Below are 14458 nucleotides of genomic sequence, written 5' to 3'. Positions count from 1 at the left end.
TGTAGGTTATAGATGATGTCCAATCATCAGAGTGACAAATAGTGATAAATGACTGGGGGCGTAGGGAGAAACGTCATTAGAAATGCCCATTCTGTGAAAGCAACAATTAGCTAGAAAAACATAAAACCCAAACAAACTCAATAAATCTGGCAATGGCTAAACAAACACCACTAGAAATTTAAGCCAGAAAGAAGCCCATAATCTTATGGTCGGTATGCTAAGCAAATGCTGACAGGGTACGAATTGTGTGCCTTTTCAACCACTGACTTCAGATTCTTTGCAGCAATGTTTTTTCTTTTGACAATGTATCTTTAATCCCCTTTATCAATAGGACTAAGTCACAAACTAAATATCCAAAGTGTAGCAGGCAGTTTTCCATTAAAGCTAGAAACACTACGTCACCCACTGCATAAATATACATCAATTTTAAATCAGTCTACCTGTGAAATATATTCTTGTTGTTTCCGTGGTTCCTGCTTGTAGGTTGGTGGTAGTGGTAGTGGCAGCGGCAGCAGGGGTCTTGGGGCTGAAGACCATTTGCCTGTCGATGCTAAAAAAACAAACTTTAAGTATTTTATTGATGCTTTGTTCACATTATAATATATCAACCAAAACTGCAAACTCTTTTCGCCAACCATAGTGTGCCCTCTCATAGACGTGCCATCTCTTACCCCTGCTAACCTCACAAATGTTTAGCAATAGGTAAAGCTAAAGTTTCTCTTGCCGATGGGAAAACACAGTCTTTCATCAGTTTTTCCTTTCACACGGTCACAACCTTTCAATCAATGCTCTGCATTATTAATTGGCTAAGATATGCAGTCAAAAAAACAACTTCTAGGACATTGATATTGGGGGGTATGCCAAATCTAATTGTATGCAGTTCTAAAAGTCAACAGTCTGAGAATAGCAGTCACCGGAGTGCATTATTTAATGTTAGACCATATCTGTGACAGACTCACAACTGATGTTGTACTGTTGGGGTTGCAGTGTCATTTGATGACACAGCAACCCCACTGCCACAAGGAACCTGCATGATATATTTTTTTAAAAGGTTGTAAAAATGTCATTTCTCTTGCTAGCTAGTTCACACATTCACACATCTGTGCGGAAAGAGGTACCCTCTAATCATTGTCATGCTTTACCATAGTGTCAAGATTTTATGAATGTATGGGAAATGATGGTTTAAATTACTTTTCATTGGGTCGCTGATATCACCCACGAGACAAAGGGAAGCATCCCACTACCATACACATTGAATTATATTGCTCAGTGCAGTCCTCAATTGATCTGAATGGCAGTCCGAGAGTGTAGCTGACTTGATGTTTTTCAGATTTTCCTTGAAAGACTCGCGCTGTTGCTTTGCTGAGTCTCCGGATTGTTTGCAGACAAAGCATGAGTGAGTGGGCAGGGAGTGCTCAAAGGCAAAAAAAACACTGCAGGTGAGCTATTTCTAAAGCATCTAAACATCTTTGTTCGTTCTAGATGGCATATGCCACAGAGACTAGTAGCACAAAAGTCTGCAGCATGGCTTAGAAAGGCTCTGTGCAGTTTATGACTGATGCGCATTTCCTCTAGTGGGCTCGACAACCTTGCAGAAACCACTGAAAGCTTTCTCTGTCATTTCTGATTTGAAGGCACCAGGCCCTTTCTGACTGACTGCTACTCTTTCACCCAAGACTATGTGCTGACCGGTGTTGGAGCCTGGAGGATTTACAGTCAAGAGGTTCAGGCCTTTACACCAGTACACCTATGTGAATACTACCCATTATCTCTACCCAACTGAAAGCCAGACCGGTCTCTACAACCATGGTCCTTTGCCATTATCAAGTTTGATCAAAGGAGAAGTAAGGGTTCTAGAGGTATTTTCGAATTATTATTTGAATATCAATTAAAGAACGTCCCAAAAGAATAACAAGATATATATATTCACAATTCAAATTATTAATATAATTATACATATGGGAATGTTGGAAGCACAAGGCTACATAGTTACATTTTAAATATTTTTATATTTTAATATTTTCATCAATAGGAGGAATGAGCTGAGTGCTCAGGGGATCACACGGTGTAAAAGTACAAGGAAATAAAGAAGCTTTATAATACAGAGATAGCAAAGGGCAATGTACAGGCTGTCCAGTTTTGGGTTTGAACCGCTTTTCATTGGTGAACACCCACCTTCAAGTAAAGAAAATGTTCCCTTCAAGTTTTAAACCAAAAAACACCAGCATGAGCCACTAGAGGGCAGCAGTGTCCACGCTCAGCTGTAGGCAGAGGGAAAGCACCGGTAGTAAGCCTGGGCGTAGTTCGGGGAGTTCTGCTACGCGGAATTCCGCAAAGTGCAAAAAAAAACCCTCTGCCGCACTCAGTCGCGGCCGGCATGACTCGCTGGATGGGTCGCACAGTGGGCTGGGTAAATGAAAACAAAAATGAAATAAAAGTACTTTCACGGGTCCCGCACCGTCGGAGCTCCTGGCCGGGTCCCGTGGTAAGGAACAGGAAGCAAGCAGCCTCCCTCTCCTCCCCTAATCCAATCACAATGCTGCAAAGGCAGAGTTGTGATTGGTGGGGACGGTGCCCAGCCGAGCGCCTATGGTGAGGCCATTTTCTCTATGTAGGCTGCATGCAGTCTACATAGAGAGAAGGGAGAGTGGGCATGACGGATTTGATCTGCCTCTGAGAGCCGACCAAACAGTCAGGGCCCACAGCATTGGGCTAGCGACTCCTCCCCTGCTTTCCAGCAGACCAGAAACCAACCAAACACTTCTGCTTTCCTGCAGTACGGGAAGCAGAAACAAAATGGTAGTTTTAACATTTTATGTTTCTGCTTCTTGCACCGCGAGAAAGCAGTGGGGCGACGCTCCTCTACCATAATGGAGGAGCCGCCCCTGGCTGCGCAACGCAGAACTTTGTAAGCGGCAGTGTGTGTTGGATAAATGCTGTTCGCAGTGATTTTCAGAGGCTGGTGCTTGTCTGCACTGTGCAATTATCACGAACGGCACCATGCACAGCGCAAGTGGGCGCTGCTTCCTTTCTGCTGCTCGAGTAGATTTTTACTTAAGCGCCAGCTTTCTCAACGCGAACTGACAGTTTCTCAACGCGAGCGGTCGCGAGGATATGCAACTACCCACAATGAGAAACTTGACCGCCTGTGTTGAGAAATCTCGCGGGACGGTTGATTTTCCATGCTTGGTTTACCAACTTGATGATGATTGCGAACGAGGAAAAATTCCGCAGGGAAGTGGACTTCCACGCTCACCAACTTGACGTTGACGAACACGAGTGATAAAACTCAGGTCCTGTGTAACGCGTAATGCGGAAATCTCTGCAAGCAGAGTGGAGTTCACCTCCCAGACTTAACCAGGAGAGGAAAGATTTGAAGGCACCACCCATTCCCTACCAGTGCTACTAGAGCTACTATAGGTTAGCAGAGCAGGTGGCACTGGTGGCATGTGCCAAAAGTGATGTGAATCTAAGGTGTCGATCAAGAGTATCCTCCAGCCCTTATAATCAGAACTTCTGCTGCCACATTCACTAATTACTGCCGCCACCCACGAAGAAACCTGAACTGGAGAACCACAGCCAGAAAAAAAGGTTAGCTGACCAGCCCAATTTCCAAGCTACACTAAGCTAATGCCTAAGGTCACACAGGCATGGTGTCCCGGCAAGCCAGTATTTTAGGGGACAGGGGACCACAGTGACCTGCCAGCTCCTCAACCCCTTTAGGGGCGTCAATACCTGCCAGTACTTGCAGGCCCATTAGCGTGGGGCTGGCAGGGGAAGCATGACTGCTTGATGGGAATGAGGGCTCACCAGGCCAGTATTTCAGGGGTGGGGGAGCACTGTGTGCAGCTTCTCCACAATCGTGGGGGTCCAATACCTGCCATGGCATTGGTCCTGGCACACACGTTAGTGCAGGACTGGCAGGGTGTGAGGGGAGAACATGAATGCCGGGATGGTGTCCCGGCAAACCAGTATTTCAGCGAACACAAACAGCATGCATCCAGCGCCAGGAATGTTCATTGTCAGTGCGCTTTATAAATTGCACCTAAGATAAGAAGATAAGATAAGATGCATTTACCAATGGAATCTTTTTGACTTGTTTAAGTAGCTGAATGCCATAAGTAAGTTTTAAACATTAACAATAGATAGCCGCATGTGTCCTAATGATTAAGGTTAGCAGGCTCCCAGGCAAAAAGTCCAAGACCTGGGATGTGCTCCAAGGTTCAGGTAAAAAAAAATTTCGTTTAACAGCGTGATAACCAAAAGTTAGTTTCGCAAAGGCACAAACGTTTCACTAGGTAAAAGTATTTTTTCTTGCCACTCTGACAGCAATATTTAAATATACTATGACCAAAGTACTGAAAAAAATATTTCACTCTCTCCTTTTCCCGCTGTCATCGCCTTCCCTGCATCCTATTCTGTAAATGGAAAAGCTATTGGTGTGCACAGGTAGAGGAACAGCGAGTCACTTGTGGCCTAATAGTTATGTTCACAGACTCAAGTCTGAAGGTTAAAGGTTAACGGCCTGCTGTCTTTGTGGGTCTGCATAGATCTGATCCAAGGTTCAAGTAAAAAGTGTACGGTTTCCCAAAATTGTTTGGTAAAAGGACAAACATAGCATCAGGTGAACAGTTTTTCTTCTCCGAGAAAATCTGGTACACCATGCCCAAAGAAAAAAAACATTTTACCTCTCTCCTCTGTCATCACTTTCTCTCCTTCCTATTCTGTAAATAGAATGATCTATCAGTGTACAATAACCTGTCTAATCTCACTGATTTGTCTAGCTAGATCGAATGTCAGTTATGTTTTCAACTGGAACACTAGAGGGTCACTTGTAGACTAGTGCATAAGGTGTCGGACTCTCAGTCTGAAGGTCAAAGGTACATTACAGAGTGTCTCCATGGTAATGATTTAGTGTAAAGGTCGGAAATAATATAAAATTATATATGGAAATCACATATATCTAGCTCCACATATATGTATGAACATATATCATTTTTTCTCACACCAATGCAGCCCTAAAAACTGAGGCTAAACAATGTAATTACCTATACATATGCTGCATTTGCAAGGATATAAAAACACATTAGGTCAAATAGTACTTGAACTCTGTGTTTTAATGAGCAAAACACTCATAAATCCTGAAAATTGCAAATAAATAGACATTGTTAGCCCACAGGCTGCATTGCAAAGCAATAGCATAGAAAATGAAAGCAGCCATGACCCCTGGCTTCCCATCATGCCCCAGGGGTGACAGTTAGGTCAGTTCTTTGCATAACCCTGAAAGTCAGGGCTCAACCATAAACTGTAAACATTTTTACATCGTCTCATTTACCTGGGGAGGCGGGTGGGTTGCTCATGACTTTGATGAGGATACCCCTGGAAGACAACTAGGATTACAGGGAAGTAACTTATCCTTCTCTTCCAGGGGATCCTCATCAATAGTCATAATCACTGAATAGAATAGCAAGCCCATCAACCACCTGCAGGTAAATGAGAAACACGTGACCCAACCAAAGAGTGTAATAGCCGAAATCAGCTGGCCTACTTGTGTATCCGCTCTAGTGTCTGAATGTAGACAGTAGTGTCTAGTAAATGTATGGACGGACCTCCAGGTCGCCGCCTTACAAATCTCAGACAGGGGCACATAATGAGAAAACCCCAGGGTCTTCTGCGCCAATTGATAAGCAAGTTTGATACATGAAACTATCCACCTTGAAATCGAACGTTTCGAGGCTGCATAACCTGGTCTGATCGATCCATAGTTGAGAAATAACTGTCCAGACTTGCGTATCGTTTTGGAATTATCAAGATAAAATTTTAGAACTCTTTTCAGGTCCAACGAATGCAATGCCTTCTCAGCTGGAGTGGAGGGATTGGGAAAAAAGGTGGGCAGAGAGATGGTCTGGTTTACATGAAAATCTGATACCACCTTAGGTAGGAAAGAAGGATGTGTTCGCAACACTACTCTACTCAGATGGAACACTGTGTAAGGCTCTTTGGAACAGAGAGCCTGAATTTCGCTCACCCTGCAAGCTGACGTGATTGCTACCAAAAAAGTAGCCTTCCACGAAATATGCTGCAAAGTTGCTTTATGAATGGGTTCAAAAGATGGACCCATCAATTTTGATAGCACCAGGTTCAACTCCCAGGGGGGTGACGGAGGTCGCACTGGAGGGTAGACCTTTTTCAACCCCTGCAGAAAATCCTTAACAGCTTGCAACTGGAAAAAAGAAGGTTGGGAATAAGCATGGGCGAATTTTGCGAATCTCGCGTTCGCGAATTTTGCGGATTTGCGAACTCGCAATCCGCAAAATCCGCGAATTCTCGCGAATTTGCGGATTTTTTTTTGTGTTTGCGCGGGTTTCTGCCAGTTCGCGAGGGTTTTTTACAATGTCGCAAATTGCGAACTTACCTGTCGGGTCGCAAGTTTCGCGAACTTGTTGTTTCTACGTGTCCAGCCTGTTTGGGACACTCTTCTTCATCACTGCCACTCTCTGTCACCACTGCCACTCTCTGACTACTCATGCCACCCTCTGGCCCACCCATGCCACCCTCTGTTTCATCACAGCACCCTCTGGTTGTCCAGTCAGTGTACATTATTGTGGCAACGCAAGCACACCTTCCCTGCCTCAAGTGACCTGAATTAATTTGGGGCTGATTAATGTGTCACAGAATATTTTTTTAGCTGGCACCTGCTTCCTTAGTGCTTCCTGATTAGTGATCTTTTGCACTTGCTAAGTGCTTTCATTGTTGCAAAAGTAGTTACAACACCTGCCCTGCCCCAACTGACAATGCATTAGGGGCTGATTAATGGATTTGAACTTCCAGCCTGGCTCCTGCTTGTCTCCCTTAGCTGTAATTCAGGACCTTTGTGGCATATGTGTAACTATTCTGAGGTTCAGAGCAGGGTCACATAATAGTTTCAACTGGCAACTGAACTCTGGAGGGGCCCCTCAGGAAGCACTACAGGAAATGGCTACTAATGATGAGCCTGAACTTTTGAACCTGGTAAGTAGTTACTTTCAGTTTTGCTAAAATCGTATTTCTGCAATTTTGCAGTTATTCGCGGGGCGCAAACTCACGCGAACAGTGCGAGCAAAATCCGCTGCTGGCGGATTTTGCGGGAGATTCGCGAATCTCGTGGATTGCGAATTTACCGAAAATCCGCAAAATCCGCGAGCGAAACGGATTTTCCGCCCATGGTTAGTTGGGAAGGTGAACGCCAATAAGCTGTTATAGCAGCCAAATGCACCTTAATCGAATTAACCTTCAACCCTGCTTTAGCCAGATACCATAAATAAGGAAGAATAACTTCTTCCTGGCCCTTGATAGGATGACAATTGTTCTGCATACACCACATATAGAAACGCTTCCACTTGCATGCATAAGAATGTCTTGTGGAAGGACGTCTTGCCTCTATTAAGATGGACATGCAGTCCTGCGGCAGTCCTAGGTGGCCGTATTGTATGACCTCAGGAGCCATGCTGCCAAGTTCAGTGATGGAAGGTTGGGATGATGAATCCTCCTGTTCATCTTGGATAACAGATCCGGCCTGCATGGTAACTTCCTGTGCGGGGTCACTGATAGATGGAGAAGGTCCGTGTACCATCATTGTCTCAGCCAATCGGGAAAAATGAGGTACGAGTTCGTCAGCTTAATCACCACCTTCGGGATCAGCGAAAGGGGTGGAAAGGCGTACACAAATTCCCCTGACAAGTCTCTCAAAAGGGCATTCCTTTTCGATCCTGGTCGTAGAATCTTGAGGCGAAGTCTCGGCATTTGGTGTTTTCGTCGTCCGTGAAAAGATCTATGGTGGGACGAGCCCAAGACTGGAAGATGCCTTCGCCTACCTCGTCATTGAGAACCCAGTCTTCTCTGTCTTCGAAATGCCGGCATAGAGCGTCCGGCCTCACATTCTGTTCTCCTGGGAGGTGGACTGCTGTGATTGACAGATTGCAAGCCAGGAGCCAATGCCAAATGTTTTGGTCCTCCAGCGAGTCCTTGAGCGTGTCCCTCTTGTTCAGGTAGTACATTGTGGTGGTGTTGTCCGTCTGTACTAACACTGACGAGTTCTAAATCGAGGGAAGGAATGCTTTGAGGGCTAAGGGGACTGCCCTCAACTCCAGCATGTTGATGTGGTATGTACGCTCTTTGGGGGACCACAGACCTTGCATTTGGAGATGACCCGTGTGTGCTCCCCATCCTTGCAAAGATGCATCCGTGATTAACATCTGGGCAGGAGGAGGCTGATGGAACGGAATTCCGACCTGCATATTTTTCTTCTTTTTCCAACAAAGGAATGGATCCTCGCGCTGCGTCTGATAGTGTGATTTTATCGTCCCAGCGTGCGGATTGCTGGTGCCACTTGTCCTCCAGAGCCTGCTGAAGAGGACGCATTCGAAATCTGGCATTCGGGAGCAGGAAAATGCAGGATGCCATCGACCCTGGCAGGGAGGCAATCCTTTGCACCATTAGGTCTTTGCTGCGAAGCACCAGTTGACACTTCTGAGTAATGGAACACTGTCTCTCCTCCGAAGGAAACTTTTCCTACCTCGGAGTCTAGCAGAGCTCCTAGGAAGTATATCTTCTGCGTAGGCTGTGAGACTGACTTGTTGAAGTTCACATGCAGACCCAACCAGTGGCAGAGGTTGATGCAGCTCAGGAATTGATTTCTTACACTGCCTGGGGAAGGACCTTTCAACAGCCAGTCGTCCAGGTATGGGTACACGAAGACACCTCTGCGGCGTAGAGCGACCGCTACCACTGCGACATACTTCGTGAACACTCGGGGGGGCTGACTTCAACCCGAACGGTAGGACTTTGAACTGATAGTGAGAGGTCCCCACCCGGAACCGAAGGAATCTTCTGTGATTGTGAGCGGTCGGCACATGAAAATTTGCAGCTTGTAGGTCCAGCGAACACATCCAATCTCCTCTCCTGAGATGTGGATATATTTGATGAAGCGCCAACTTGCGAAACCTTTCTTTTTTGACATACAGATTGAGTGTTCCTAAGTCCAGAATGGGTCTGTATTGTGCCTTCTGGCCCTTTTTTCGGACTACAAAATATCGAGAATACCCTCCTTTCCCCCTTTGAGAGATTGGCACCCTCTGGATGGCTGACTTGTCGAGAAGGATTGCCACTTCCTTTTTTAGAAGGTCTAGCTGATGACTTGATGCTGGCATTGGAGGAACGGGTGGAGGCAGGTGTTGGAAGCAAAGAAAGTATCCATTCTGAAGTACAGCTAACACCCAGCGATCTTTTGTAATGGTATGCCACTCTTCCATATGACGCGCAATGCTTCCCCCCACAGGAGTGGTTAACGGCCCTGGGGGAAGGAAAGACTCATTGTTTAGATTGGGATTTTTTTGATTGTTGCCCTGGCGCTGATTTCCACCGCCTCTGGAATCACGCCTGCCTCTAGATTGAGATTTCTACTGCCCCCGTTGGTCCTGACCCTTCTGCCACTGAGGGGTTTGCACTCTCTGTTTGGAAGAGCTTTTATTGTAGGGGCGAAACCTTCGTCAAAACTCTTTTTTCTTTCCCAGCCCACGGCTTTAAGAGTGTCCGATTCTGCTTTCATCCGCTGAATCTCTTCATCCGTACTTGCCCCAAACAACAATGTTCCTGAAAACGGCAAGTTCAAGATACGGGATTGAGCTTCAGGTTTCAATGCAGTAAGAGGCAGCCAGGAAGCCCTTCTTGCACACACTCCGTAAGCATAGCCATGCGCTGAGAGGGTCGCACCGTTCGCTGCACGCTGATGATTTGGTTGGAGACTTGGCTGCCCTCCAAAAGAATCTCCTCAAAGTCTTTCCGATCCCCTGCGGAAGTTTCTCGATGAACCGCTGCAGAGAATCCCACAGGGACCCATCATAACGGCCCAGAAGCGCTGCCACATTGGATACTTTTAGGAGGGAGGCTGAGGTGTTGCAGACTCTTCTTTCCCATGAATCCTGCAACTTGCTCTCCTTATCAGGAGGCACCGTAGACGAGGAAGCTACAGCATGGGATTTTCTCGCCGCTGCAATGATTACCGAGTCTAGTGGCGGTTCGGCTCTGAGGAAGAGCGGATCCTCCTCTGGCGAGCGGTATTTCTTGAGAATCCGCGCTGGAGCGGCCCTTCTTGTCGCTGGAGTGAGGAACACCTCCATGACCGGTTCAATAATCCCCGAAACCAAGGGTAGCAGGGGTGTGGGCGCATACCTGTGGTGCAAAGTCTCAAAAATAACCGAGGTTTTGGTCTGTTGCGTTGTCATGGGGACTCCTAGCTTAAGAGCCCCTCTCCTCAAGATGTCCTGGAAGGTAAACATGTCATCCACAGGAGATATTCTGGATGGAGGACTGTCCGTTAAGGTTGGAGAATAAACCCTATGAGATCGAGTAGGGGAAGAGGAAGAAGCGGGAGATCTGCGTTCCCTTCTTCTGCTCCAAAACCTGGACCTCCATCTGCCGGAGCGCACAAGGGTACGTGATCGTTCTCTGGGCCTGGACACTGGACTGTCTCGATCTGCTGCGAGCCTGGCAGCTGTTTCTTTGTCTGACGCCCAATGATGGAGAGGCCTGTACCATCTTGGCGATATTCTGATGGAGGGCGACTTCAGAGTATCTCTCCTCACAGGCAAACTTGTTGGAGGGGGTGATCTCCTCTGTTCATGTGTCCAACGAGCAGGAGAGTGCCTGGACCTCTCACTGTCGGAGGAATATATCACCACATTTGGGGACCTGTTCCGGTGAGAGGAGTGAGAGCCTGAAGAAGATGATGAAATGCTCACTGGAGGCGAATTCTCTCTGGAAAGGCTTCTAGTGCGGGATCTTGAGCGACTCTGTGATGTCTGATCCACTGGACCCCTCTTTCTTCTAGCAGTAAGACTCCTGCTCCCAGGAGAATGTTCTGCAGACCTAGAGTGTCTCCCTGAGGTCAACTCTCCCTCTGCTGCCAACGCCGTCTGTGGAGGTCTCTGCTGCGACGGTGTTCTGTGACCTTGCGACGGAGCTGGTAAACTAGACGTCGTAGCCGTCTGCGACGTGGGCCTCGACACCGACGAAGGAAGCTGCGCAGAGGCCAGCTGAACTTCCCCTTGCGGGGATCTATGGTTCGACGTCGAACGCCTCTGGGATCCAGATGGAGAGACTTGCCTCGACATAGGGCTTCGGTGTTGATAAGCCGACGACTTATGACTCTACGTCGAGCGTCGATGCTTTGGCGCCGACGGAGCATGCTTTGACGACGAGCGTCGAAGGTGCACCGTCGACGGAGACTGCCTCAACGTTGAGCGCCGGCGATGAGGCGACGACAGGGTGTGCCTCGACGTCGAGCGCCGGTGGTGAGGCGATGATGGAGTAGGCCTTGACGTCGAGCGTCGATGATGGGACGCCGACAGAGTAAGCCTCGACGCCGGACGCTCATGACTAGGCGTCGACGGAGGAAGATTCACCGCCGAGGGCTTGTGATGCTGCATCTACGACAGCTGACTCGACGTTGAGCTCCTATGCGTCAACGGAGACCTCTCCCTTGATGCCGAGCGTCGCCTGGTTGACGTCGGCAGAGGTACCTTGGATCTCGACGTTTAAGTCTTCATCCTTAATGGAAAATGACTCGTCTTCAACGCCGCTGGTAGCTTTGACGTCTAACTCTACGCCGAAGGAGAACAAATCGGGACTTCTCTCGACGTCGATCGCACCCATCGTTTTTTCTGCCTCTTAAGAGACCTACCTCTTTCAGAGAGGCCATATATTCTTATCCTCTCTCTATCTTTGAGGGTTCTTCTAGAAAGATTCCTTCAGTGTTCACAGGAATCTGCCGAGTGTGTCTCAGGGAGACAGAGGATACACACAGGGTGTGTATCAGTCCTGGCCTCCTTCTTCCCACAGTCCCACAGGAAGGTCAGGTGTCAAAGATAGAAGGCAGGTTGACAAAAATATTCCTTTTTTGAAAGTCAAAAAAGGTAGCACTGACACTCTAAGCCTAAAAGACGTCAAGTGAAAGTAAAAATGTAGGAAAATTAGTAATATTTTTTGACAGAAAGCCAAAAAAAGGTAGGAGCTGTTAAACCAGGGTCCTGACTGAAGGAGCCGGAAAGAACAACTGACCTAACTGTCACCCACGAGGCATGATGGGAAGCCAGGGGTCATGGCTGCCTTAAAGGCACAGTGCCAGTTTTTGTGGAAAATGCTTTCATTTTCTATGCTATTGCTTTACAATGCAGCCTGTGGGCTAACAATGTCTACTTATTAGCAATTTTCAGGATTTATGAGTGTTTTGCTCATTAAAACACACAGTTAAAGTACTATTTGACCTAATGTGTTTTTTTATATCCTTGCAAATACAGCATATGTATGGGTAATTCCATTGTTTATCCTCAGTTTGGGACTGCATTGGTGTGAGAAAAAATTATACATGTTCATACATATATGTGGAGCTAGATACATGTGATTTCCATATATAATTTTATATTATTTCCGGGGTACCCGCACATGGGAGGGAATATTCAGTGCTTACGACTATTAATGGGGATCCCCTGGAAGAGAAGTGATTTTTTATCATGATGCACCATTATGTTTAGTAAGGGGACTAAGGTAGCAGTATTAGGTAGAACTATTTTTAATTGGCACAACTGCATTTTATGCTTTCATTTCTACCTATCCAAGAAATATTTCCCGGGTGGAGGCAGGTCCGTGTGATTCGGCAGTGCGTACTATTGGATGCAGTGGCATATTTTCATTTTCACTGGCAACAGGCAGACTTGATTCCAGCATGTGGACTTGCAGTGGAAAGATGGCAGATCTGAAGAACAAACATGGATCCAAAGAATTCAGTTGAGATCAGTTTCCTGAACACTTTAATATGTGCTAGAGGACATTGCTCATGAGTGACCCACGTGTCCACACCATTTCAAATATTAAATTGTGCTTTCATGGTTTTATCTTTACCTATCCAAGAAATGTTAACTGGGTAAAGGTAGGTGATGCAGCGCTGCTTATTACTGGTTGCAGTGGTCCTAACGTTTTCCTCTCCCCTTGCAGCAGAGGCAGTCAGTGTACCAGCACAGCAGCTACAGCAGAGTGGAGACACAGCTGAGGAACAGAGGCCCTAAGTTTTTGTAAAGACTTAAATTTGTGCTCGAAGATATCACTCATCCCCCACGTGCCCAAACCACACCGAACACTACATTTTGTCTTCATGCTTGTAATTCAAAAAGGCATTGTTCAGTTATGTAGAGCTCAGTTTCCCTGTAGGGAAAGCTAAACAATGCACCACAGAGGCAACAGCGCCAACGATTAATCAAGAGAACAAGTATTTTGCAGCAGAGGAAGACAATGGAAAGAAATGGCTAATCTGCAAGCTTTGTAAATTAACCAATTCCCATAGTAACTGGAAAAACATGGAGTCCGAAATGCAAATCATCTAGCATTCTAAACCTATTTATAAGATACTTTTTGCTGCTAGTTAATTGTTGGTATAGAGTGTTCCATAGAGGATGCTTAGAGCATTAGCACTTAATTGCGCACCTTATAAAAACTTTTTGCTTCTAGTATTAATTGGGATAGCTTTTCCAAATGAAGATGCACAGAGCACTTGCACTTTTTGTGACTTCAGCCCCTATGTTTAGGCTCTTATGTTTACAACCAAACATGTACATCTTTTCAAATGTCGTGTGTTGTTTGATATTTATTTTTAGATTATAACCTTTTATTAATTTTCCTGCGTACCTTACTTAATCAGGTTTCTCCGATAAACTATAGTGTGCTGTATCTGAAATAAGCATGTATATGTTGAAAGACCATCTGCATTGTAATTAAGTTGACCACCGCAGAGTATAGTTTAGTTAATAGAAAAATTGTTCTCTTTTAATTGAATGCTTTTAGAACAGAATTAGCTTACACAATCTGCATAAATTGGTAATAATCCATATACGGCAACTTTATTACCTAAAGCTCATGTATTATTAAATGAGAATCTAATTTCATTTGAATTTTTTGGTGTATGGAATTGTGTTTTAATCATGTATTTTATGTGGAATTCTTAACCATAATAAAAATTGAACTGAACTGAATACATATTTAAATATTGCAGAGCCCCCTAGGTTTTAGGTTCAATTGTGTAAGATGTCTCTCCAAGAAACAATGACCCGCTTTAAAAGGAAACATGACGAGGAATAAAACGTTGCTCCTGCGTTTGTGCATGCTTTAGTGCAGCTTGGCACCAGGTTGAATCAGGCTGATGGTCCCCTTGGGGATCTGTTTCGCAAACATGCATCAGTGCCCAAGATCCAAGCAAATACTTTCAAAATACCACGCTGATGTACTTCAGGCTGACATGAAAATTAATCGAGTATCCCTTAATGGTGATCTAACACATTCTATCACTGTGGTTGAAACCTCAAAGAGATACGCAGATTCAGTGGTACTTACTACATCTTGTAAAGCAGAAAATGAGTGGCGCTGCCGCACT

General features: G+C 45.8%; 1 protein-coding gene across 1 annotated transcript in view; it reads right to left on the bottom strand.

Annotated features, from left to right (window-relative positions):
• The window catches only part of TOPAZ1 (testis and ovary specific TOPAZ 1), a 1918280-nt gene that overhangs the window by 1369772 nt on the left and 534050 nt on the right, over positions 1-14458 (bottom strand). Inside the window, exon 7 of the mRNA XM_086942092.1 lies at positions 441-550. Within this exon, the coding sequence (XP_086798218.1) occupies positions 441-550 (110 nt within the window). The remainder of the gene's footprint in view (positions 1-440; positions 551-14458) is intronic.

Source organism: Lissotriton vulgaris, chromosome 10 (assembly GCF_964263255.1).
Source record: "Lissotriton vulgaris chromosome 10, aLisVul1.2, whole genome shotgun sequence".
NCBI classification, from domain to species: domain Eukaryota; kingdom Metazoa; phylum Chordata; class Amphibia; order Caudata; family Salamandridae; genus Lissotriton; species Lissotriton vulgaris.
Note: the sequence above shows the minus strand (reverse complement) of the source record. Positions and strands in the feature narration are given on the sequence as shown.